At 33.6% G+C, this 27237-nt stretch overlaps 1 protein-coding gene across 1 annotated transcript in view; it reads right to left on the reverse strand.

The window, feature by feature from the left end:
• MYO16 (myosin XVI) overlaps window positions 1-27237 on the reverse strand; it is a 719254-nt gene that overhangs the window by 471819 nt on the left and 220198 nt on the right. The window contains exon 8 of the mRNA XM_044669338.1: window positions 21889-22039. Coding sequence (XP_044525273.1) covers window positions 21889-22039 — 151 coding nt within the window. The remainder of the gene's footprint in view (window positions 1-21888; window positions 22040-27237) is intronic.

Genomic DNA, 27237 nt, shown 5'->3' on the forward strand with positions numbered 1-27237 from the left:
ACACAGAAGAAGGGAGGAGGCTGGAGGAGAAACGCAAAGAGGCAACCCAGACAAAGCTGAAAAACTTTCCATCTTAACCCCATCTCCCCCTTCTCTCAAGGTGTTAGCTTCAGGACATATCAACATCAAGCTCTACAGATCAACCCCACTCTGGATTAATCCCATGAATAGGACAGATAAGAAGTCTTCAGTGGACAGGGAAACTCCAACACGCCTCCCCCATAGACTGCAGAGAAATAAGCTACAAAATCTGTTAACAGCTGGGGAAGATCTTAAATCAAAGTTCATTAAAACCATCTGCTTAAACTAATCAACCAGCAGAGCAGAGAAGGCAAAGGAGGAAAATATGAGTAAACAACAGAAAAAGAAAAAAAAGAAATTACAATTGACAGCTTCCTTCCAGGAAGTGAATTAAGAGCAAATGAAATAGAAGAAGTTCAAGGAACTCCACACAAAACCAAAGAGACTCCAGTGAAATGGACACAGGTTTGGGAACTCAAAATTCAACGAACTCAAAAAACAATCAAGAGAGGCTGAAGACAATTGGAAAAAGGCAATACATGAACTAAAACAAGAAAATTGTGTCTTGAAAGTCAAAATTGACCAGCTTGAAAATGAGGCAAAGAAGGTGAAAGATGACCTACAAAGAAAATCAGACCAGAAGGAGAAGGATGACCAAAAAGTAAGGGATGAAATTCAGTCTTTAAAAAAACAGAACTCACCAACTAGAAGCAAATTACTTCAGAAGGCAGCAAGAATATATAAAACAAAATCAAAAGAATGAAAAATTTGAGGAAAACATGAAACCCTCATTACCAAAACCTTAGATCTTGAAAACAGATCTTGGAGAGATAATTTGAGAATTATTGGACCACCAGAACATCATGACAAAGAGAAAAGCCTGGACATCATCCTGCAGGAGATTGTACAAGAAAACTGTCCCAACATCCTGGAACAGGAGGGAAAAGTAGAGATTGAAAGAATGCACCGATCACCTCCTACATTTAATCCACAACTGAAAGCTCCCAGGAATATTATAGCAAAATTCAAGAACTACCAGACCAAGGAAAAATATTACAAGCTGCTAAGAAGTCATTCAAATACCTGGGAACCATAGTTAGGATAACACAGGATCTGGCTGCATCTACACTGAAGGACCAGAAGGCATGGAATATAATATTTCGGAAAGCAAGGGAACAGGGTCTATAACCAAGAATCAACTACCCAGCAAAACTGACTATATTCTTGCAGGGGAAAATATGGTCATTAAAAAAATTGAAGACTTCCAAGCATTCATAAAGAAAAAACCAGACTTAAACAGAAAAATTGATATCCAAACATAGAACTCAAGATAATCACCAAAAGGTAATTAAGAAAGGGGAAAAAAAAAATTTAAGGGACCCAATAAATTCAAACAATTTGTATCTTTATAAGAAAAAATGATATTGGTAACTCTTAAAAATTGTTATCATCACCAGGGTAGTTAGAAGAAATATATTTAAGGGAAAATGACAAACTATATAGGATAAAAAGTCAAGATGTATATATATGTATATATACATATATATAAAACTAGAGGTAAAAAGGAGGATAATATTATGAGAAATGGGAAAAGAGAAAAAATGGAGTAAATTTATATCCCATAAAGAAGCGCATGGAGGGAACAGGGAAGAAAACCAATACAATGAAAGGGTAAAGAGGTTGGAGGCAGGAAATACTTTATTTTTACATGCATTGAAATTAACTCATTTCTTTGCCAAATAGAAAGACATGACAACAATTTACAATGGTTTAGAACACAATCTCATTTGGAAAATATTATAAAAGAATATGGAGTATAGGATCACATTAAAAAAAAAAACAGAAAGTTTTGAAGACCATATAAGAGTCAAGTAAATAGTATCACTTGGAAGAGTATTTCTAGGTAAATTTGAACTTATAAAATGGAGAAAATATCACATCTACCATTAGTACTGTTGTGGGGATCAAGTAGGAAAAATGTTACAAGGTAATTGTCACAGTATATGGCACATAGCTTCTATATAAATGGTAGTTATTACTGTTATTAAAAATACATGCTTTTTGATTCAATAATTTATCTTTATAAATACATGTATATCTGGAAGACAGAAAGATTTTAAGATCAAGAAAAAGACTGCCACCACATCCAAAAAAAGATTCTGTCTCAATCCCACCTACCTAAGGAAGAAAAACATGTGCACATCAGCAACAAGCAATCTATATATCTAATTTCTACTCTACATAAAATCTGTTTAGGAATAAAAAGTATTCTTTTTTTTTTTTTTTTTTTTTTAAATTTTAAACCCTTAACTTCTGTGTATTGACTTATAGGTGGAAGAGTGGTAAGGGTAGGCAACGGGGGTCAAGTGACTTGCCCAGGGTCACACAGCTGGGAAGTGTCTAAGGCCGGACTTGAACCTAGGACCTCCCGTCTCTAGGCCTGGCTCTCAATCCACTGAGCTACCCAGCTGCCCAAAAAGTATTCTTTATGAAAATATGAGAGAGGAAACAGAAAGCTTTTGGAGATTTTCCTTTATAACAGATACCTCTGAGGGATTCACCCAACTGATGTAATTGGAGAGATCACAAGAGAGTGCTGCATTTATTTCTTAAGTCAAAGATATCTGACTCAGTAAAAGAAAATGCAGAATAAAGCTTTCAATGAGACACATTATTCTTATTTTCAGATCAAACAAGACTCCTTGGAGAGAAGCAACTACAACTGTTGTTCAGGAACCCTCTAAACATCAATATTGATTGAAGCATGAAAAAAGATGTTAAAATTTGGGTAAAAAGTATAGGCCACTGTGATTAAAATATCTTGTAAAAAAAGGAGTTTCCCCAGTAATGGTGAAAGTCAACAAATGCTTCTATTTGTAGGTGACACTATATTAATTGCATTAAGATTCCATGGTCTCTCTGAAGAAATCCATACCATTTAAGAGATTGGATTTATTCTTTACCTAGGAAATAAACCCTACAAAAAAGAGATATTATGAATGAATATTTCTTGTATTATATGTGACTGGGAAGTCCATTGATTTAGTTTTAAATAAAAAATAAAATGGATGAATACCTAAAAAATTAAAAAATCAAAGATTAACAGAAAAGAAACAGAATATATAAACAAAATAATTTCATAAAAAATAATTGAAAAAGCCATAAATGAGTTCCCAAAGGAGTGAAGAAAGCTGGAATCAGAATAATTAACAAATGATTTCTATCATTATTGAATAAAGAATTGATTCCAATATTATACAAATTGTTTACATAAATAGGAAAAGAAATGATCCCATCAAACTATTTGATACAAATATGGACTTCATATCTGAACCAGGGAAAATGAAAATAGAAAATAGAAAAATAAAACTACAGGAATAAATATTGATTCATAAAATTTAAATAAGATTTAATCTAAGAATCTTCACTAATATATCATTACCAGGCTGAAATTATATTAATAATGCATTTTCTCCAATATTAGGAAAATTATTATTTGCTAGACTTTTTTATGTAAACATGTGAAAAAGTTTGAAAAATATACCTCACCAACTTAAAGAAAATTCTAAAAACAATGGGAACAAATCAACCTTTCCTTAAGGTCATACGTATTAAGTATCTAAAACTAAAAGTCAGAATTATATGTAATGCATATGAACTAGAGATTATTTCACAAAAATCAGGAGTGAAACAAAGTTATAAATTATCATCACGGTTATTTGAAATAATGCTACTGATAGAAAAAAGGAGAAAAGAAATTAAGGAAATGAAGGTAAAGAATAAACCAAAATAATTGTTTTTTTTTCAGATGAGATGTGTGGCATCTATCCACAGATGCTTATACTTGGAGAACACAAACTGAATACTGTAGAAGAAATAATTATAAATTATGAACATTTCTGTATATTACTAACAAAAACAATAGGAAGAGATAAATTACATTGAATATATCCACAAAACTAAACAAATACTTAGGAATCTATCTATAAAGACAGACAAACTATAGGAATTTAACTACAAAGTTGGAATTAAATAATTGATAAAAATAAAATTTAAAAATCCAATAAGGTCTCATCTTAGCCCTCCATTCTAACACATCCCAAGTCTTTCAGGCAATGCTTTTAATCCATACATGTATATATCAGGAGACCAGGGTGGAGCCATTCTAAGCAGCAAATTACAATTTGTTCTGCTGCCACCATGTACAATCCCTCTCCTCCACAAAAATTCATTTTTTACCCCTTTTTTATGAGGAGAATAATGACCAAATAAATGTTTCTATTGTTCTTCAAAATGCAAAGAAAATCTACTACTTGTTGGTTTCAGTCAGAATTTCTTTAACTGCTTAGACAGAAGCCACATTCCTTGGGTGACGCTTTTAGATATATGACTATCACAAGAAAGTGAGCTCCATGAGGGGAGAAAAAGCCTTATTTTTATAATAGTGTCCACAACTTCTAGCATTTGGCAAATTTCAAGAATTTTAAAAATTTTTGTTGATTGAGAGGCTGATCAATCATAAAGTAAAAGTGATGAATAATAGAAGAAAGCTCTGTGGGCTATATTTTTAAAATTCACAACATTTATTTTTAAAATTAGAAATTCTTTAATGCACTGGAGATATTCTCTGTGGAGTATTTATGAAAAGATTTTGGAAATAAATACAAAGGATGAGGAGTTATGGATGACCAGTATTCTGTATGAGTTAAAATAATATATGTCAAATTGATCTTGGGTCATTTAAAGTCTTGAAGTAAGGACAAAGTATTTTTACAATCTATTAAAAAGGGAGAAAATAAAATTAGCTCTAAACTAATTTTCCAAGGAGCAAAACTTTTCAAAATGCATAAAATTCCTATTCATTCCTATGAGACATCTGTGAAGCTAGCACATTTTACCTTCTTGAATTTTTCCTTGCCTAATGTAATATTATGGCCTTAAATTCTTGACTAAATTGGGACTTTTAGAATTTCAAAATAGCTGTCAATTATATATACTAGTTTAGATAAATTTTTTCTTGAAGTGTCAACTGTTAGATATTAGTTATAGAGGGGAAATATATTGTATTTTCTAGAAATGGGAAAAATAAAATTTTTTTGGAAAGCCGTTATGTGAAAATAAAATAACATGAACTTAGGAAATATGAAGGTCACCATGTTTGGTCTAGGAAACTTACAAGAAAAAAACTTTGTGATTTGTTTTTCAATCATTTTAGTTGTGATGAGAAGAATGTAAGAGAACATTTTAAATGAGCAAGAATGTAAAGGAACTTTTAAAATAAAAATACTTGTAAAGAACATTGTGACATATACCAGAAAGGACACAGATCTACAGGATAATTAAATGTACCCAGCTTTTATCTCTGTGCCAGAAACACACATGTTGTGATGCTAAGGCTGAGAAACAACATTCTGTTGGGGATTCCTTACTTAAATATTTCATCACTGTCATTCAACGGTGATGTTTGCTGGGTTGATAAAAATTGAAGTTATAAGGATTCAACTCTTCTCTCATCTCCTAGGCTGTCAAAAACAATTTTAGCATTGTTCAATATCAATTATTTAACATTTTATACTTCATTTCATTCTGAAAAGTCTCATAGATTCCAAGTGTTGTCCAAACTCTTACCTCCAAAGGTTAGAGTTTAAAAAAAAAAACAAGTAGTGAGAGTTCTCTTTCTTACACAGTAAAACCTGTCCTACAATAACTGTATATTCTTTATTACATATTGCTTTACTCCTGACCCAAGTTAAGAGTCTTATAATTTGTTTTAGGTGTCATTGTTTAAATGTCACAAAATTTCACCTTTTACAACTGTAAGGTTCTATTTTAGAATGACTTGCCCAGTATATAGTGAAATTAATTAGATTCTGTGATACTAATAAATCACATTGATGTAGCATTTTATAGTTTACAATATTTTCCACTGAACCTTTAGCACCACTCATGATGAACAATTTACTAGTAATTTTATATGTTAAGATTCATGGAATGTTTTAGATAAAAGAAACGCTTTTGAGACTGTGCCCTAAAAAAGAATACTGGATTATAAATCAGGAAATGTCTGTGCTAGTAAGTCACTCATTTATTTGAGCAGCTTACTTTAATCTATCCCACTCTCAGTTACCTAACCTCTCTGTGTGTGTGTGTGTGTGTGTGTGTGTGTGTGTGTGTGTGTGTGTGTGTTTGTGAGTGTGTGAGAGAGCGAGAGCGAGAGCTAGAGCTAGAGCGAGAGAGAGAGAGAGAGAGAGAGAGACAGAGAGAGAGACAGAGAGACAGAGACAGAGAGACAGAGACAGAGAGACAGAGAGAGAGACAGAGAGAGACAGACAGACAGACAGACAGACAGACAGACAGACAGATAGACAGATAGACAGACAGTGTTATGATGATAATAACAGATAGTTTGGAGAAGCAGATAAATGTGTCAGGGCCAACAGAGCTTTAAGTTAAGAGCCAGAGATTGACAGGCTACAATGAGGAAAGGAGGGGGTAAAACACTCCTGATTCTCAAACCCCTCCCCCTCTAACTGCCTCTGCTTCAGTTGGTAATGAAGACAGGAATAAGATTCTTCTGGTAAGTCTCTGTTATAGCTGAAACCCCAATAATGTTCCTTTTCTTTATATTCCTCTCAGGTCAGTTAGAGGAGATATAACAGCTAGCTATTTAACTGTTGAGGACAGAGGAAATCTTAAACTGGCAGCCAACAGGATTCAAACTAAATATACAGACTGAATTGTATCTTCCCAAATAATTATCAGGCACAGAAGGTAAAAAGTTATATTAGGAATTAACAAGGAAAACTAGAGAAGTTAATGAAGGTTTTAGGATAAAGGAAAGGTGACCCTGAACTGTTAAATTGATGCCCCCTTCCCCCTCCTCACTGGAGGGGAGGAAACACTTAACTAAAACTGGCTCTCTTGCTATAGATAAATATCTTACTCTCTAATCACTAAGTAATTATATAATTATATTAATGAAGAATAGTAATAACAAATAGGCTAACTCTATGAGTAGAAATCACTAGCTTATACTACAATGGCCACCTCAGGAGAAACCCCAAGTCAGGAGAATCAAACAGAGTCTCTGCTCACATCCACTCCCAACAATTAACTGTCTTCAACCCTTCTCAACTGCCCCTCACCCAAAGTTCTCCAGGGGGTCCCCTGGAATTCTGGGTGAGGCTCTCCCTGCACCTTTGCAGGGATTCCATGCTTTGCATCTGCACACAACAAGAGACAAAGATGAAGAGAAAGAAAGTTGGACAATTTTTCTAACTAGGGTCCTTTCCAGGTCTAATATTTCATGATTTACTGATTATTTATGATTGTATTATTCAGGCTATTCATTTTACCTAGAGGCTTTTAGAAATTAAATGATTGAGATAAGATCTTTACGAATTGCTAATTAGTGGAGTTATTATTTACTGGTGAAGTCAAGTAAATAATGATAGTGTGGTGTCCTTATAAAGAGAAGTAGCTGCTGGTATTCATTTCAGCCACCAGAGCAGTCCAAAAGAATAACTCCTCTATCTCCCTGACCTAGCAGTGGCCAGGTACTGTAGCTACCAATTCTTCAAGAGCAATAGTCATTTCTTTCTTTTTTTTTATTAAAAATACTTACTTTCCATTTTATAATCAATATTAAGTATGGATCCCAAGCAGAAGAGTGGTAAGGGCTAGGTCACTAGAGTTAAATGACTTGCCCAGAGTCACACAGTTAACCAAATGTCTGAGGCCAGATTTCAACCCAGGATATCCCATCTCCAGGCTTTGCTTTCTATCCCTGAGTCACCTAGCTGCCACTACTTTTTAAAAGAAGTCACATCTATTTCTCACCATCAAAGTCCTCAACATTGTCAAATGGCGTCAACAACATAAATATGCATGGTTTTATCAGTAATAGGATACTAATAAAGATTTATAGTCAAATGCCTTGCTCCATTCCCTTAAGGATCAATGAACTTTTCCATCTTCCCTATAGATGAATATTCGTGAATGGGATGTCTACCATGGTTGTAATCTGTCCTCCTCAGAACAGAGACTATCTCACTTTTCTGTCTGTTTCTCCAACTTTGTGCACAATCCTTAGTCTCTGCTAAGCATCTTAGCTGCAGTAACATCCTAGAACCTCTTCACCCTGGAACATTTATCAGACATTCTGGTGCCCTTCTGCTGTTTGTGAATTCCTTCTGGTCAGATTAGGTCAGCCAGTCTTCGTTCTCATCCTGGGGTGCATTTGAATTTCCAGACTTCAATGCAATTACTCAAAATGGACATCTTCATCTTGCCTCTTCTCTCATCATTTCTATTTATACTTTTTAGCTGCCTTTGTTGTGGTACTTTCGCTCAGTAGAATGTAAGTTCCTTTAGACCAATGACTGTCTTTTTTTAACCTATTAGTTTCCTCACTATTAACACAATAACTAGCATACATCAAGTGCCTAATAAATGGTAGTTGCCTTGCTTAAAATCATGAGTTCTTTAAATGAGTTTCTTCCTATAAAATGTCCAAGAAAATAATATATATTTGGGGTGCTTTTTAATACAGATAAAAATAGTACTGATTTGACCAAAATTATATATGTTCTCTTTTTGGAAGAGGAAAAGGGGTTATTCTATTCCAAGATCATAAAGACATTACCCCTAAACATGGGTGTTGCTGTTGTTGTTCAGACATTTGTTCATGTCTTCAAGACCCACAGACCATAGCTATCCATCAGATTTCCTTGGCAAGGATACAGGAGTGGTTTGTCATTTCCTTCTCCAGTGGATTTAGTGGATCCTTTTACCAGAGGTTAAGTGACTTGCCTAAGGTTATATAACTACAACATGTCTGAAGCCAGAATTGAAACACACTTTTCCTGACTTCAGTAACAATGCTCTTAACAATTAAGTATTATTTTCTATAAATAGGAAAACATTATTTTTAAAATTTATTTTTGGAGAGCATTAAATGAAAATAAAATAACATGGACTTGGGAAACATTAAGGCCATCATGCTTGGTATACAAACCTTAAAAAAAATCTTAGCTATTTATCTTTACTAACTTTTTTTTAGTTCTGGTGAATGAGGAAGAATATATGAGAACTTTTAAAAGAGCAAGAATATAGGGGAGTCTTTTAAATAAAAATACTTGAAAAGAACAGTGTGATTTTATACCAGAAAGGGCACAAATGCACAGCATAATTAAATCTAGCCAGCTTTCATTCCTGTTCCAGAAAATACACATGTTGTGATGGTAAAGCAACCTGGATCTCTATTTTTATATATCTGCCTTGGACTAAGAGAAAACAGAAAAGAACATGGATAAAACATTGAAAATCTACAATCAATATAAGAAAAAAAAAGGTGAAAATGCTTTCTCCATTGTTATTGGGTTACTGGTTTCCTCTTCACTTATGAAAGATACAAACATAAATACATATGTGTGGATATATGAATATATAGTTTATTTAGTCATGGTTGTATAAATTATTTCCTAGAGTCTTTGTAAGCATTTTCCCAAAGCAACAATAAGAAAAAATATTTACTGGCCATTAGTATCATGTGAAATAAATAGTATAACATTTAAAAAATAGTGTGGGGAAAAGGGAGACAACACTAGCAAGCCAAAATGCACATTCAATTCTCAAAGGAGTCATTTAAGGGGACAATCAAAACATAATTCTAATTCCCAAGGAATTCTGTGCTAAATTTTTTTAGTTCAAAGTAACTATTTACACAAAATAGAGTAAAATCTGTCCTGAAAGTATAACTCCAACTATTTACATGCAAATTTTATGTATGAATATCCCTAAAAGCAGCTCAACATTTGTTTTTCCAAGCCTGAAAGGGATATCATAGATATCTCATTGGTATTCTTAGAAATTCTGATCAGTGGTACAGCTGTTACCCCATACAAAGCACTTATCTGACAGTTAAAAAAATGTCAAAGCATACTAACCTTATAGTATTAAATTAAATGCACAATATGAATAGATAAAGTGGTAGACCTTCTGGCCTTGTGTATAGCAAATTTCCACAAAACTATGGCATTATTATATTAAAGTTTTAGAAGTTCACATTCCTTTTTCCTGATTTTAAATATATACAATTAGGTGAAAGAATGCAATTAGTCCAAAATTATAAAAATGTGTGTGAAGATATCTGTGGCTGGCTAACATTGACTTTCACCAATGTTGTCTGCTGAATATCAACACTATGCAAGAACATGTGAAGAAAAATGAATAATAGCAACATATTGCAGTGTACATAATTATTATCTTTTCAATAAAGATATGAAAAAGTATTTGTGTGGTAGAAGTGATTTTAAAAAAGAAAACAGTATCTATCCAAGTGTCTGGGTCAATTGAACACTTTTTAGTAAAAATCTGAAGAATTATTTGGTACAAGTGAGGTTCTGGAGGTAGAATAAGTTAGAGAACTTTCTTTTTAACTGTTTCATTTTGAGTAATAAAAAAGATATAAGGGGGAGACCCAGATGGGATAGTGGTAGATCCACTTAGGGATCCCCCTGAATACCCAGCCAGCATCTCTGGATATTCTAACCTCTGGTTAGTGAGAGTGAAGCAGAATCACTTTCTCTCACTGGGCCAGTTATGCAAATATATTAGAGACAATTGATATATAAAATCAGTATCTCTTTTATTATAAGAGGGGATACAAACTGAGGATCAGAACAAGGGTCCCTAACTCTAGCTAAGGGATCTAGCTATTCACCCAACAATCCTTTATGTTCCTCTCAAGAGGGAGCCTTCAGGTCTTCTGGCTAACTTACCAGCTCCCTATTTCTATCTAGGTGTTCCCCAAAAGTTGACTAAGCTACCTATTTATGCCTCTCAGTAATTAGTTTGATTTAGTTCAGAAGCTGTCTCCAAAACCTGTTAGGGTTGCTCTCAAATGGCAGGGGATCTGACCCCTGAGGTAAAACCTCAAAGCCAATATGACAGGATTTTTAGATAAAAGCCTTCTGGAAAGCACAATAGGTATGGTCAGTTCCTTTTCTTGATATTCCCAGTCAAACAGAGTACATCCAAAGATGACTTAGGGGTTTCTCCTTCTCCACAGTCAGTTGAGGTAGCTAAACTCTGGCAAGTCGCCTTTCCTCCACCCTTCTGGACAGGAAGAGCCCTACCTCCTCTTCCAGGAAGTTCCTGAGTCTACCAGTTGTCACTTCCAATCTATTCCTCCTCTCTGCCTTCTGCCTGCTCAAATCCTTTCCCTTGAGTTCCTATTATGTGTCTTAAAGACAGCTGTAGCAATCCAGGTATACATTAATTGTGATATTATTTTAAGAAGTATTCAAAAACTTAACTCTTATACTGCTAATGATTGATCTCTGCAATCCTGAGTCAAATTGAATGTGGACCTTGCCAAATCCCTAGCCCTTCCCTAAGGCTACACCCCAGAAGAGAGTCAGTTATCTCAGTCTCCTTACTTTTCCTTCAATGATCAATTAACATAGGTATCAAACATCAGTAGATGCCTTAGGCCATATCCACCCTGGATCCTGATCTTAGCTCTACTTATTGTTTTAGGTTTTGGCAGTTTGCATTTCATAATGATTACCTCATAATGTTAATGTATCAGGCCACTGGCCTCTCCCCTTCCCCCCAAACTGTTGTAACCCCAATAAAAGTGACAAGACATCAGTTGGCAAGAGAGCTCTTGACCATCAGAGCTCCTAACCATGAAGCTCTTGACCATCAGAGCTTACTCGCTGTCTGTCTACCTTATGCCAAAACTTTCTGTGTCTGCGTGTCTTTATTCTCGCCTTATATTCTCTTTCCATTAATCCTTAACCCGTAACCCATTTTCACTCAGTCCTTGGTTCCCCTTTCTGAGTGTCTAACCCACTAGGAATCTTCGTGGAGTCGGTGGACGGCTTCAACAGCCTTCCACTTCTCTTAATATTATCCTATTTCTATCCTTTTCCCATCACAGTAACCAACATTCCCACTAATCTTTCAGTGCTTATCTATAGATAATGTTCCTATTAACATTTAGGATACAACCAGAACACAGTCAATCCATAGTCTACAACAGAGAACAGCAAACTATGATTCTGGGCAAAATCTGTTCCACCACCTGTTTTTATATAGCCAATAAGCTATCCAAAAAGTCCATGCAAAAATAGATAGTGGGATGGATTTGTCATTATGGCTGTGATTTGCGAAAGAGATATTAAAAAATACAGGGAGAAAATGGGAAGATGAGGATAAATAGATATGGGAGCTGAGACATAGGAAAATCAGCAAAAGGGAATAGTAAAGTAACAGAAAGAAATGAAGAATCAGTGGAGAAATAGAGATAGAGGATCCAGGGTGGAGAGAAGAGGATATAAAAAGTATGAGGTGATAATTACATTGAACATATCTTTTGTTCTTTTCTTAGAGATTAGCAATACTTAAAACTCCTAGCAGGCTTATTTATTTTTTAGTTTGGGACATTGCATATATATTTATAGACTAAATAGAATGCATCATTAGCTTTGTCATTTGCATCCTTAAATGGGGGAGAGAAACTTTGTATGTTCAATCAATTAATAGCAATAATTAATCTATATTACACAAATTATTAAGGTTATTAATTGATTAAATAATATTAAATATTTATGATTACATATTATTAACATAATTAGGGACAAACTTCCAAAGTGAATAATCAAATACATTCTTTCTTCATATCTATCTATCTATCTATCTATCTATCTATCTATCTATCTATCTATATTGTGTGTATATATTAGGTTTGAAAGCTTTTCAAAACCCAAAGTTTTTAAAAGTCTGCTTAATACCTCTCCTATTAAAATGCATGGAATCAATGCATTTGCTGGAGAGCCCAGTACTCCCTCTGAGAGAGCTTCATCTACATAGTACATTGAGTATGAATGCATGATCTATTTGAAAAACACCATGTGAAATACTCTGATGATCTCCGTTAATAATATATGAACATAAATCTGAATAATGGCCCTTCATACCTTAATGAAAAATTAAATAGCCCATGATCCCTTCCAATATAGATTGGATGGAATACCACTAATGATAACTCAGAGCAGGAGACAGAAGCTACTTATGCTCAGGACTTTTTGCTTTTTAATGTAAAATATCTATTAACAATTCTGCTAATTAATTGCTAAGTTGTTAATCAATTTGTGTATGAATTTCCCAACGTTTAGTCCTTTTCTTCTCAAAGATGAATATAAAAAATAGAATTTTATTTGAAAGGATTAACTTTGACTCAGTGGATCATAATTGAGATTATCCATTCAAATTAAGTAACTGGCCTTTTGGAATACTGGTGACTTCAATCAAAAAATATTATTAGAGGCAAATTGCCAAAACACATAATCAGTAGTGGCTATGACAAAACTAGTCTTATTGGGAAAATGAAATAATATGCACCTCAATATTAGGAGAAAGGTCCAAAGTGCTGTTAACCACAAAAATAATGCCTTTGGAAATTTACTATAAACTAGCATACCACTAATCTCCATCCTAAGAATATTAATTTCCCAAATGTTCTTGCATATTCTAACAATAAATTTGTACCTGGATTATTGTCATAGACAAGATTGTTCTTGACAATTATTGAGCAATAAAAAAGATGTCACTCCATCAAATATACATAATTTTCAAAAAGGTATAATGAAATTTTCTGAAATATGCAGAATAAAATAAAATGTTTTAATAGGATGAGGTGCACATTATCTGCATTGTCTTGCTATTTCTTGAGTAGAACTGTCCATCTGTCTAAAAAACTGGACTTCCTCCTCAATATTTAATGCAATTTCAAAAAAAGTTATCAACCTCATGCTTTCCACCTGTGAAATACCCAAATACAGCTGAATAACATTAATAATGAGAAATATTTAACAAAATAAAATGAAAATGTAATACAATACTGATTATGTTAATTTATACTTTTCTAAATCAGTATGGATCTATTTCAATTTGAGTTTGACAACAATAGTCTATACTTTTGATCATCAGTGCAGCCACTAGTCTTGAAATCATTTCTATATGAAATCTATCTAAATGAAAATAGAAGCAAGGTGGATGATGATGGGGTTGATAACAATGATAATGATAGTAGTAATAATATCAATACTATATCAAAGAAGAAAGATTTTGAGCTTGAGTCTCTACATCAAACTGAACAAATAAATGAAATAATTACCTAGAAGTACCTTTATCTTTTGCAAGGAAGACACACCAAGCTATTCAGAAGTAAGCTAAAGTTGTAAAAGACAAAAGGTGTATAGGAAAAGATTTGTTGAAAGGAACCAAAAGTGAATTTCTCTGAAAAGAGTTCATAATATGCGTGTTACCCAAGAGTGGAATCCAAATGCCCTAGATATCTAATTCCATTTCCACACTCTACATAGGGACATCCACATCAACTTATCCCATAATATATGAACAAAGATAAGTGAACAGAATTTATGTTAAGATCAGCTCATGGTCATTAGAATTTATGTTAAGATCAGCTCATGGTCATTAGAATTTACAGCCAAATTACAATTAAGGACCTGAAAACAAAATGACTGATCTAGATTATGCAATGAAGTGGTGGAAACTTTGCTACATACACTTCAGGTTGCAAAATATTTAACATTCCTAAAAAAACACAATTAGAGAGTTCACTTGTTTAATGGATGACAAATTCACATAGCATAAATACAAACATGCAACTACCCACAAGAAACAACAAAATACCTTATCTAGAATGAGAAAATGAAGACAAATAAAGCTTTTGTCCACAATTTTCCAAGTATTTCAATCCATAAAATGTTAAGGATGCTTTTTAATAGGTATCACCATAATGAATGCTTATGACAAATGCTAGCTGACTTGTCTGATTGCTATTTGAGTGACAATGAGCCTAAAGAGACTTAGCTTATATTTCAATATTCTTAATTACATTTAGGGGGAAAAGGGAAGGAATAAGCATTACTATGGTGTTTACTATGTGCTAAACACTTTACAAGATGTAACTCAATTGAGCCTCACAACAACCCTGTGAGGTAGGTGTTGTTATTATCTCCATTTTATGGTTGAGCAAATTCAAGCAAATGAAGGTTAAATAATTTGCCCAGGATCACTCAGATGGCAATTGAACCAGTTTGGGAGGTCACTACTTTAAACAGTTTATCGTTCAGGCAAAGAAGTAATTATTGGGGAGATTTTGTTTTTGTTATATTTGTTTTCTTTTCCGTTCATCCCCTCATTCATACAGTGCTGGGCTTGGGCTTGAGTTAAAATTTGCCCCCTTTCACTCCCAAAAATCTGGCTCCAGACACTTAATAGGTTTATGAACTTGGGCAAATTAATTAAGCACTGTCTGCCTCAGTTTCCTCATTGGTAAAATAAAGATAATAATAGCACGTATATCTCAGGGTTGTTAGGAGGGTAAAATGAGGCAATATTTATAAAGTACTTTGTACTCTTTGAAGCATTTGATAGCTAGAAAGATGGACATTAATGACAATGATGATGAACATCATTATGATGTATCCTTATGAGCTAAAATAGTTTTAATGTTCCATTGAAATTCTTTAAACAAAAATTCATTTAAGACTGGGAAAAATCTGTATCCACCATTATGTAAGAGAAGATTTTGGAAGGGAAAAGCACATCACTTCTATTCCTATCAAAGAAATAAAAAGTATTAGGAATTCCTTGGCTATGCCTGGAAAGTTAAAATTCAGTCAGTGATACACAGGAACTTCTAGGCATGGTACCCAACCTCAGAAATTCCTAGGAGGGCTTACAGCAGATATAAATCAGATAAACTAATAAAACTACTCAGACTACAAGACCGATAGGATCATTGAATTTTATTTTAAAGTTTTTAGATTGCCTACCACAAACTATTCATTTCATACGTGAAAGAAAATACAGCTCATAGATTTTAACTAATTTTATCCAAGATCACAATAGGTTGGTAGGGGCTAAGGAAAACAATTAGTACTTCTATAATGGCAGGTTTATTATCTACTGAACATACAGCTTTAGGAGAGCTAGCCCTAAAGAAGGAGAAAGGGAAGTTGAGACAAATCAGCTGGATTTGCTGAATAATTAGAGGTAATAATTGAAGTAATAAATGGCCAGATAACTGTCAAATACAAGTAGAAGAGTCAATATCAGAATCTAAATATTCTTCCTGCTCAATTTTTTAAAATTTCTATTTTTAAAGCCATCTTGCCCATTAAAAAAACAACAACTGGATATGGGAAATGATTAAGAAAACACATTAAAGTAAAAACTAAGTAAATTTCTTTTCATTTTGGCATACCTTTTTAAAATGCTATCCTGTGAGTTTTCATTTTTGACTCAATGAACTTTTTAGTGTTTTTTTAAGTAATAAAGTCATATTCATGTAGTGATCGCTATTAATTATGCCTTTGGATTCCTGGAAGCCAAATGGATAATTTCAGACCAATTTATAGGTCTTGCACAAACATTTACTACCACCTGGTGGCAGCAAATATATATTTCATGAAAGGTGATTGGAGGGAACTCTATACTTTTAAGAAGTCCAGTTAATGTCACAGGTAGTGACAGAATATGTATCATTAATACATTTTTTTTTCAAAATGATCTGTGATTTCATCTACATGGGATGCTTTTTCTTTCCGAAGCCATTTGTTCTACAAGTGCACTTGGTCCAAAATCCTCCTGTTTTCTCCAGAAAATTACAACTATAGTCATCCATTTTGTCTTTATCTTCTACCTTTCCCTAACTATTCTTTCTTTACTTGCTTCTTACAAGCATGGCCAAATTACTCCTGTACTTAAAAAAGAGGGAAAAGAAAACTTCACTAGATGCTACCACCTTGTCAAGCTATTGTCCTGCAGCTCTCCTCCCAGTAACTACCTATATGAGTTAAAAAGCTGTCAACATTCCTTCTTTCCTTCCTTAACCCTTTGCTACCTGTCTTCTGAGCTTATCACTCAGCTGGAAAAGTTCTCTTTGTAATACTCAATTTTATCTTAATGGATAAATCTTCTTTTCCCCTCTCCGACAGTTCTCATTCTTCTTGAGCTATCTGATAAAATTAGCACTGTAGATCTCCCTTTCCTCTCATATATGATATTCTCTCTTTTCTGGGTTGTTAATAACTCTCTTGATTTCCCCCAACCCTTCCCTTCCTGTATGTCTGATCCTATTCTTCCTCTTTTGCTGGCTTATTGTCTTAACTTTGGATTTTCCCAAGGTTATGTCATAAATGCTCTTCTCTTACTATCTGTATTCTTTTTCTTGGTAATTTCTTGTTCTATTATGAATTTCATTATTACCTCCATATATATATAACTCACAGCTCTGCATAACTATCTGCAGGCTCTTCTCTGAGCTTTAGTTCTGAATCATCAATTACTTATTAAACAGTTCAAAATGGATATTCTGGAGATATCTAAAATTCTATATGTCAGAAACTGAACTCATTTTTTTTTCTACAAAATTCTCCTTCTTCCAAACATTCTTATTTTGATTGAAGGTACCACTGTTTCTCCAGTTTTCTAGGCTCATGACCTTAGTATTTTTGATTACTCAATATTCCTTCACCTGACAGTCCAAATCAGTTTTCAAATCTTGGTGTTTACAATACCTCTCACAGCTGGATCCCCTACCATCTTAGATTGGTTCCTCATTATGTCTCATTTAGATAATTGTAACAGCCTTCTAGGTGTTTTCATTGGATGAAATTTTTCCACCATTCCAATCCAATTCATTATATAAATTATTGCCAAAGTGTTTTCTTTAAGGATGAATTAATTACCTTTTCTAATCAACTTTAATAGCTATTGTTTCCATGAGGAAATATTTTAATTTTTTAATGTTTAGCTTTCAATGTCTTTCACTATTTGTCCCAAACTTTTATTTCTAGCCTAATTGAACATTATATCCCAACATCATCTTATTGTGGTTCAAAACAACTGGTCTCCTCCCACTCTTGTTTCCATGCCTTTGTACTGGCATATATGCAATCCTCAACTCGACTTCATTGATTCCTCTCTTCCTTCAAGATGTGGCTCAAATATAACCTGCTACAATGAAGTCTTTCTTGATTTCTCCAACAACTCTCTGCCTCTCTCTTCAGTAGCTTCTATCCAGGAAAAGGTTCAGGGTCATCTTTCTGAGTTAGTTCAATGAGAGTTTTAATAATCTCTTCAAAAACAAGTTTCCAAGGTCTACAAAATTCCAAAATACCTTGTATTTGATTATTTTATACACATTTTTATGTTTATTCTATAGATGCATGTGTACTTATTGATTTTTCCATTAGAATATAAGATCCTTGTGAATAGGTATTGTTTCATTCTTTGTATTTGCATTCCTCATGAACAGCATAGGTACTGGCATGTTGTAGATGCTTAAAAATTCTCATTGTTTAATTAACTGAAGATCACAAACCCTTTATGACTTAGCAACCATAATGACAAAGTGAAATTCATTTATTGATTTTGTTGACAATGTACTTTAAATTATCTCATTTGAGAGAGCAAATGAATAAATAATATCTGAGAGTTGCTATGGCAAAAATAAACAAATTTGTATACATACAATGTTATAAGTAATTTTATTTATCTTACTCTGGCTCTTTAAGAGCAGAAGTCTTCTCAAAAGCTCCTTCTCTTTAGGAGAAAATCATAAAAGAGAGGAAGAGAGTCAGTTAGGATCTCCATTTTGCTCTGGCTTTGATCTGAGAGGAGTTGGAAGGTGCTGGTTCAGTTTTCTCTCTATCAGGAGAAACTGAAAGTGGCAATTTGAGAGTCTGATCTTATTATACTGAGCTGGGAAGAAGTCAGTGACTGGGAGGTCTGTTCTTTTTAGACTCACTGAAAACATACCCACCACATGCATTCACATAAATGCATATTAATATACATATGTATGCTTAGATACTTGTATATATCTACATGATATGGGCATGTAATTACATTATAGCTGTATGAATACAAATATGTATTAGTACATGTTTATACAATATATTTATATGTGTGTATATTTATATTTACTTTTGTGTAAGTCATTTACATATATTTTTCTGTGTCTATTCCATTACCCTATGGCCAATTTGGTGACAGTCTTTTTCAATTCTAGTAGAATTGTTGGTCTTGAGATAACAAATATTATTGGGTTCTAATAATTATGCTGGTCAGAAAAAAATCTTACAAATATTAATGAAATTTAGGCAGATAAACCAGATAACTGACTGTCAAATTGTGTATTCTCTCTTTTCTCCACTTTTCCATTATTTTACTTTAAAAATAAGTTAGTGTGTTAGTAGGACTGGACTTGGAGCCAGAAGTCCAATTCTTCAATCCCAGTTCATTATGTAACTGTGAACAATTGAATAAGCAAAGGTTTATTAAGCAAATGATATATGACAGAAATAGATATAAAAATAAAAGCTCTGTAAACTGTAACTTAAGGAAGTTATTTTCTACTCGAAGGGAGAGAAATGCTAGAACATAATATGCATACAAATGCTACCTGCATAATACAAGGTAAAGAGACATTGGGATAAATGAGAAAACTAGTCTATGTTTTCTAGAAAAAAATAACAGGTGAAGGACAATATAGCAAGGTAAAAGAGGGTCGAAAAGAGAAGGCATGGGGTCAAGGAATACTATACAGAAAATGAAGTATGAGCTAAACATTGAAGGACTAAAATGATTCTAAAAAGCTAAAAAAGAGGAGATAATGAATTCCAGGAATGGAGAACAACTTAGTCTAATGCCCTGAGACAAGAGAGCACATGTTGAGTTCTGGGAAGAGTCCAGAAAGCTAAAGGTTGGAAGTAGAGTTTATGAAAGAAATGTAAAAATTCTAATTGATCTAGTTAAGTAGAACATATACTAATAGCTAGTATTTCTGTATAATTGTACCTTAATATTATAAATATATATGTATAATTGTATACATATTTAATATAAGAAAGCACAAAGTACTTTATATTATCTCATGCAATCCTCACAGTAACCTTAGTAGTTAAGTGCTATTATTATTCCCTTTTTACAAATGAGGCAACTGAGGCTGAAAAAAGTTAAGAAATTTGTCTAGTGTCACTTGAACTAGTAAGAATCTGAAGTGGGATCTGAACTCAGATATTCCCAAGAACAAAATCTAACAGTGAGCCACCTGGCTGTCTACTGTGGAAATTCTTAAATACTAAGCAGAGGAATTGGAAATTTATCCTGGGTACAACATGGAAAAACTCAAGGGTTGTGAACAAGGAAATGACATAAGGAGATATTGCCTTAGGTAGATTATTTTCACAGCTATGTAAAGAATGGGATTTGAACAAAAAGAGACTAGAGATAGGGAACCCAATTAAAGACCGTGGCAATAGTTCAAGTAAGAAGTAAAAAAAAAAAAAAAAACAACACATGAACTAGTATGGAACAAGCGTTACATGTGTAGCAGTTAGTGCTGTAATGAAGAGATGAGTGAAAAATGATTGAGAGGGTGAATTGACAAGACTTGGGTACCAGCAAAGGAAGAAGAGAGAAGGGAAATTCAGTGATGACTCAGCCTTTGAACCTGGATGACTAGTTAGGAGAGGATGGTTGCCTTTAACAAAATTAGTTAAATTTTGAGGGGCGAATTGGTTTATGTGGGAAAACAGTGAGTTCAGTATGAGGCAATTTGATTTTGAGGTTTCATTGGAATGCCTAAACAAAATTGTCCATAATGCAAAGGAAAAAAATAGGAGTAAAGTTTAAGGAAACTTTCAGACTAGAGGGCAGTTATTGGCATAGGCTTGGTGTCAGGAAGACTCATCTCCCTGAGTTCAAATCTGGGCTCTGCTGTGTATTTAAGTTTGTTTGCCTCAGTTCCTCAACTCTAAAATTAGCTGGAGAAGGAATTGGCAACCCACTCCAGTATCTTTGCCAAGAAAACTCTAAATGGGGTCTGGAAGAGTTGGACACAACTGTAAAACAACAAAACAATAAGAATGGGTATATAGGTTCTAGAATCATCTGTGTTGAGGTAATAATGACACACATGGGAGCAGATGAAATCATGTAGGGAGATAATGTAGAGAAAGGAGGAAGGGAAGCAGAATATTGAGTATTAACAACCTAATAGGACAATCATGAAGATACACTTGATAAACTATAACCAGTAATGTGCTACAGCCAGCTCTTCTTGTTTCATGAGAACTAACTATTGTAGTTTTCTGTGTAAGCATTGATAGCTAAAAAACTGGCAAACACTACACATCAGGAATTGATCTATTCTTTTGTTGATTTCTAAACTTAAGAAAATGATGAAAAATGTTAATAATGCAAATTAAACTTCAAAGTATGCCCTTAGCTTTCATAGATTGTTCTTAGGCATTTTACTATAACAGATGGGAAAAGTTTATTATTATTATTAATATACAAACATATTTTAATATTACATATTTCCTACAAATGTTTTTAAAAGTCTACATGTGGAATTTAAATGATAAATCAGTAGAGGGAAATTGTAATATAGATTTAATATGCATAGATTTTCCATATCAATGCCAAAAACATTTCTAAAATTTTAGAAAGTTAGGTAAAATTTAAATCATAGTACATTATAAAAATTATATGTATATAGACATACATGCAATATGTATAAATGTATCTGAAAAAACCTAATTACAAATGAAAATAAAACCCTAATAACAGATAAATGTATCTGTTCTGAGAAAGAATAAAATAAAAGAATTCTTTCTCTCTCTCACTCTCTCACTCTCTCTCTCTCTTTCTCTTTCTTTCTCAATCTCTCTTCCTCCTTCTACCTAGTCATACCCTTCTCTATAGTTAAAAATCTTTGGAAAGGCTTCACTATTGGTCTTAGAAAAGCAAAAACAATACCTGTTCAAGTTTGGTAGGAACATTTGCTGTATTGTTTTCAGGGGTGTTGTCTTGAGATTGTTGTTTATTTAAGCCTTTTGCAGCATCTTTGAACATGATGTCTTTTTCTAGCAAACTGTCTTGCTTGGCAATTGGTAACACCAGTGGACTGCTATAAGAAAGAATGAAAAATACAATTAGTCATCTTTTAACTTTTCCAATAAGCCAAGTCTTTATGAATATTAATTAGTCTGTATAACTACAATTCTATATAGAGAAAAAAGTGGCTTTTCATATTCTAAAATGAGACATCAGCTTGGAGAACTAAAGACTATTGCATTACATTTGTTGCTATAGAAGTTGAGTTGCTATTGAAATCAGCAGAATATTAAATAGAAATTCATATTCTCATTTTGGTTTTAAAAGTTAAATAGCCAACAATATTATTAATGAATTTATATTAGACTAAGATAGGTAAATAAATAAAAATTTAAATACATGACTGACCTGAGCAAGATTTTCAAATACCACAGTACATTACAAGCACTTCAATAAAGGGAAGGCCATAAATCTACTAAAAACAGAATGCATCTCTTAAAGTATCTATTTATATTACATTATATTTAGTAAATGGAATAATTTTAAATTTTTATAAATTTTTATTATATTATATCATAAATTTTAGTATTAAAATGTTACTGTGTTCCACAATGGGAGTAAATGAAAAATGTTATGACTTCATTTGGACAGTAATATAAATTAGATAGATTCCATTATTTCTATCCAGTATGAATTCAAGCAACAAACCTATTCATACTTCTTGGTAGTTGTAATGGGTTTTATTGCCAGATTATATTATTCTGCAATGTTTATTGTCCCAAGGAGAAATAAACTCTACATAAATGTCTAACACCTAAGGGAACACTTCATTAATAAAATATCTTGGAATTTATTTTCACTAAATTTCACAATAACAAAATGACCAACTGGTAATACATATATATTTAATTAACTAATAAATGTACATATTTATTTTGCATAGTCCACTGCTTCTGTATCAGTCTTCTGATTTAAAATTGAAGTGGCTTCTCTTTCAAACACAATATTAACTACACTTGCAACAAGATGCAACTGATTGCTTAGTTTTTCTTAAAACAAGAAGTACATTTTTGGACATTTTAAACAACTGAACAGTATGCAGATTATTATTTTAATTTAATTAGAGAAATCTTCCTTTTCATATGACATATAAATAATAACAAATTTCATTTTGGGGAAAAATCAGATAATTAACTTCTCCTGCGTGCCATGTGTAAAGTATAAAAATAATATAACACTTGCACTGGCAAACTTAAATTGTTTTAGTAGCATACTAAATATTGAAGATTTTAGATTTATAGCTGCAAATGTGCTTTAGAAATCATACTGTTAAATCCCCTTATTTTATGGTTGAGATAAGTTGAGGTTAAGTGACTTGCTCAAGGTTACTCAGGTAATAACTTGCAAAGCCAGAATTTGAATCCAATATCTTTGACCGAATCCAGCACTATTCCCACAGTACCATAACATCTATTTTTAAATTTTAAGAGATTATTTATTGTGATGGTAAAAATCTAGATACTAAAGGAGGAACCATAAGTTGGAAATGGCTAGACAAAATAATGTGAACAGGAATGGGTGTTGTATTTTGTCGAAGACTTTTTCTGCATCTATTGATATGATCATGTGATTTCTGTTGGTTTGGTTATTGATATGGTCAAGTATGTGGATGGTTTTCCTAACATTAAACCATTTCTGATATAAATCCCACCTGATCATAGTGAATAATCTTCGTGATCATGTTGAAGTCTTTTTGCTAGTATTCTATTTAAGATTTTTGCATCTACATTCATTAAGGAGATTCGTCTGTAGTTTTCTGTTTTTGGTCCTGGCTTTGGATCAGTACCATATTTGTGTCATAAAAGGAATTTCACAAAACTCCTTCTATGCTTGTTTTGTCAAATAATCTGTATAGTATTGGGATGAATTGTTCTTTCAATATTTGATAGAATTCATTTGTGTGATAAGGGAAATTGATTAGGAGGATTGGCGTGTAATTGTGGACCAGCAAGTAAGGTGCAAAATGACCCCTCCTCCCTCATAGCTGCCCCTTATTTACTGGGAGACTAAAGAGGGAAAACAAGGGACCCCTGTAGATCATGTCAAGGATGAGGGGTTGAAGGAATGTTGTCCCCTCAAGGAGAAATGAGTGACACCCCGATTGAATGTTTGCACTAGTCGGGGCACACAGAAACTTCCCCTTACTCCCAGCAGGGTATCAGGCTTGAAATGGAGATCAGCCTGACTCCCTTCATTATCCCTTCCAGTATGCCTCCCTCCAAATGAATCATGTAGATCTGATCTAGGAAATCTTGGGTGTTTATTTCAGGAACAACAAGGCAAAGGGAAAGGAAATAGGGGCTCATTGGAAAGGTGGGGTGCAATGTATCCCTAATCCCAAAAGTCCATCACTATGCCAGGTACCCACCAAGTACCAGACTTCAAAGGTCAAACAGGGTGTTCCCCAAATACAGCTTCACTTTCCCTGATCCTGCTATTTATTTTCCTAAAGCTCTGGTTGTGGTAGATGTTGGTGAGATAGTGCTGAGCAAAAACCCCAGACAGGTGAGTTTCAGGGAATTGCTTCCCCAAAGGAAGTCCAGAAAATCCCAAAATTCTATTGGCACTCTTGATGGTACAAGTGATGGAAACATGATGTCTCAGGAAAAATAGATCTTTATATCCGGGAAACCCAATGGCCACTTCTGAGCATCACAGAGCCAGAGCACTCCAACCTCCTTCTCTGGCTTCTTCCCCAAAAGCCCCTTCCCAGAAGTCTCTGCTCTTTTCCAATGGTCTCTGGGTTCGTCCTCCAACATTGTAACTGCCCAATTCTTCAAAAATGTCAATGCTTGCTTTTCATTTTTACACTTGTGTATCCATCTGGCCCTGGAGAATTTTTCTTAGGAAGTTTCTTGATGGCTTGCTCAATTTCTTTTTCTGAAATGGGATTGTTTAAGAATACTATTTCCTCTTTTGTTAATCTAGGAAATTTACAGTTTTGTAAATATTCACCCATTTCACCTAGATTGTCATATTTATTGCCATATAATTAAGCAAAGTAGTTCTTAATAATTACCTTAATTTCCTCTTCATTAGAGGTAAGATTTGCCCTGTCATCTTAGATACTATTAATCTGATTTTCTTCTTTCTTTTTTTAATTAGATGACTAGTACTTTATCTATTTTGTTTTTTCAAAGTACCAGCTTCTAGTCTTATTTATTAGTTAAATAAGTTTTTTTATTTTCAGTTTGATTAATTTCTCCTTTAATTTTTAGAATGTCCAATTTAGTTTTTATTTGGGGATTTTTCATTTGTTATTTTTCTAATTTTTTAAGTTTTAAGCCCAATTCATTCATCTCTGCCCTCTATTTTGTTGGTATAGACACTCGGTGATATAAATTTTCCCCTGAATACTGCTTTGGATGTATCCCATAGGTTTTTTTTAAACCCTTACCTTCCATCTTGGAATCAATGCTGTGTATTGGCTCCAAGGCAGAAGAGTGGTAAGGGCTAGGCAATGGGAGTCAAGTGACTTGCCCAGGGTCACACAGCTGGGAAGCATCTGAGGCCAGATTTGAACCTAGGACGTCCCCTCTCTAGGTCTGGCTCTTAATCCACTGAGCTACCCAGATGCCCCCTGCATCCCATAGGTTTTGATATGATGTCTCCTCATTGTCTTTTTCTTTAACAAAGTCTATAATTGTTTCTATGATTTATTCTTTGACTCATCTGTTTTGAAGAATTAGATCATTAAGTTTCTATTAACTTTAAATTTGCCTTTCCATGGACCCTTGTTAATTATAAATTTTACCCCATTGTGATCTGAAAAAGTAGCATTTATTATTTCTGCTTCTCTGCATTTGTTTGCAAGATTTCTATGCCCTAGTACATGGTTGATCTTTGTATATGTATTATGTATTGCTGAGAAGAAGGTATATTGCTTTTTATCCCTGTTCATTTTTCTCAAGATATCTATTAATTCTAATTTTTCTAGCATTGAATTTACTTCTCTTCTTTTTTAGGTCAATTTATCTAGTTATGAGAGGGGAAGGCTAAGATCTCACACTAATATGGTCTTACTATCTATTTCCTCCTTTAGCTCCTATAATTTTTCCTTTAAAAACCTAGATGCTATAAACCTAGGTGCATAGATGTTTAGTAATGATATTACTTCATTGTTTATAGTACCTTTTAGCAAAATGTACTTTTCTTCCTTATCTCTTTTAATCAGATCAATTTCTATTTTTGCTTTGTCTGGTACCATGATTGCTACTCCTGTTTTTTTTACTTTAGATGATGCATAATATATTCTGTTCCAGCCTTTTATCTTGAATCTGTGTGTGTCACCCTGCCTCAAATGTGTTTCTTGTAAACAATGTATAGTAGGATTCTGGTTTTTAATCCACTCTGCTTTTGTTTAAAGAGTGAATTCATACCATTCACATTAAGTGTTATGATTACTAACTATGTATTGCCTTCCATTGTATTATCTCCTTTAGATCCTGCTCTATTCCCTTTCACTCTGTTCCTCTTCAGTAATTTGCTTTTTGTCAGTCACCCCTCCCCACCTCATTTCCCCTCCCTTCCACCTCTTGCTTTCCTTGGTCTTGTTCTCCTTCTACTTTTCTGTATGGTAAGATAGAATTCTATGTTCCACTAAGTATACTAGTTTTTCTTCCTCTGGGCCAATTACAAAGAGAGTGAAGTTTGAGCATTTCCTTTCCCCACCCTTATCTTCCCTTCTCTGTGTTAATTTTTCTTGCCTCTTTATATAATTTACCCCATTCTATCTCTCCCTTCCCTTTTCTCTCAGTGCAACCCTCTCTTTTAACCCCTGATTGATTTTACATGTCATTCATATGCATATGAATACATACATACTCTTCCATATCTTCATATTTACATATACATCATATCATCATATATATCGTATTATCATAATCAGCTTACTTTTCCACCCTCTTTCTGAGTAAATTCCTTCTATCTTCTCTACTACTGAGAGTAATTTTTGAGAAGTATAGGAATCCTCTTTCCATGTAAACATAAAAACATCTTAACCTTAATGAGTTTCTTAAATTTTCTCTTTCTTATTTACCTTTCTGTTCTTCTCTTCTGTCTTCTATTTGGCCTTCGAATTGTTTGTTTAGGTCTGGTTTATTCCTCAGGAATGCTTGTAAACCTTCTATCTTATTGAATGACCATTTTTCCCCCTGAAAGAGTATGTTCAGTTTTGCTGGATAGGTGACTCTGGGTTGTAAACTCAAATAT

This window comes from Gracilinanus agilis, chromosome 3 (assembly GCF_016433145.1).
Source record: "Gracilinanus agilis isolate LMUSP501 chromosome 3, AgileGrace, whole genome shotgun sequence".
Classification (NCBI taxonomy): Eukaryota; Metazoa; Chordata; class Mammalia; order Didelphimorphia; family Didelphidae; genus Gracilinanus; species Gracilinanus agilis.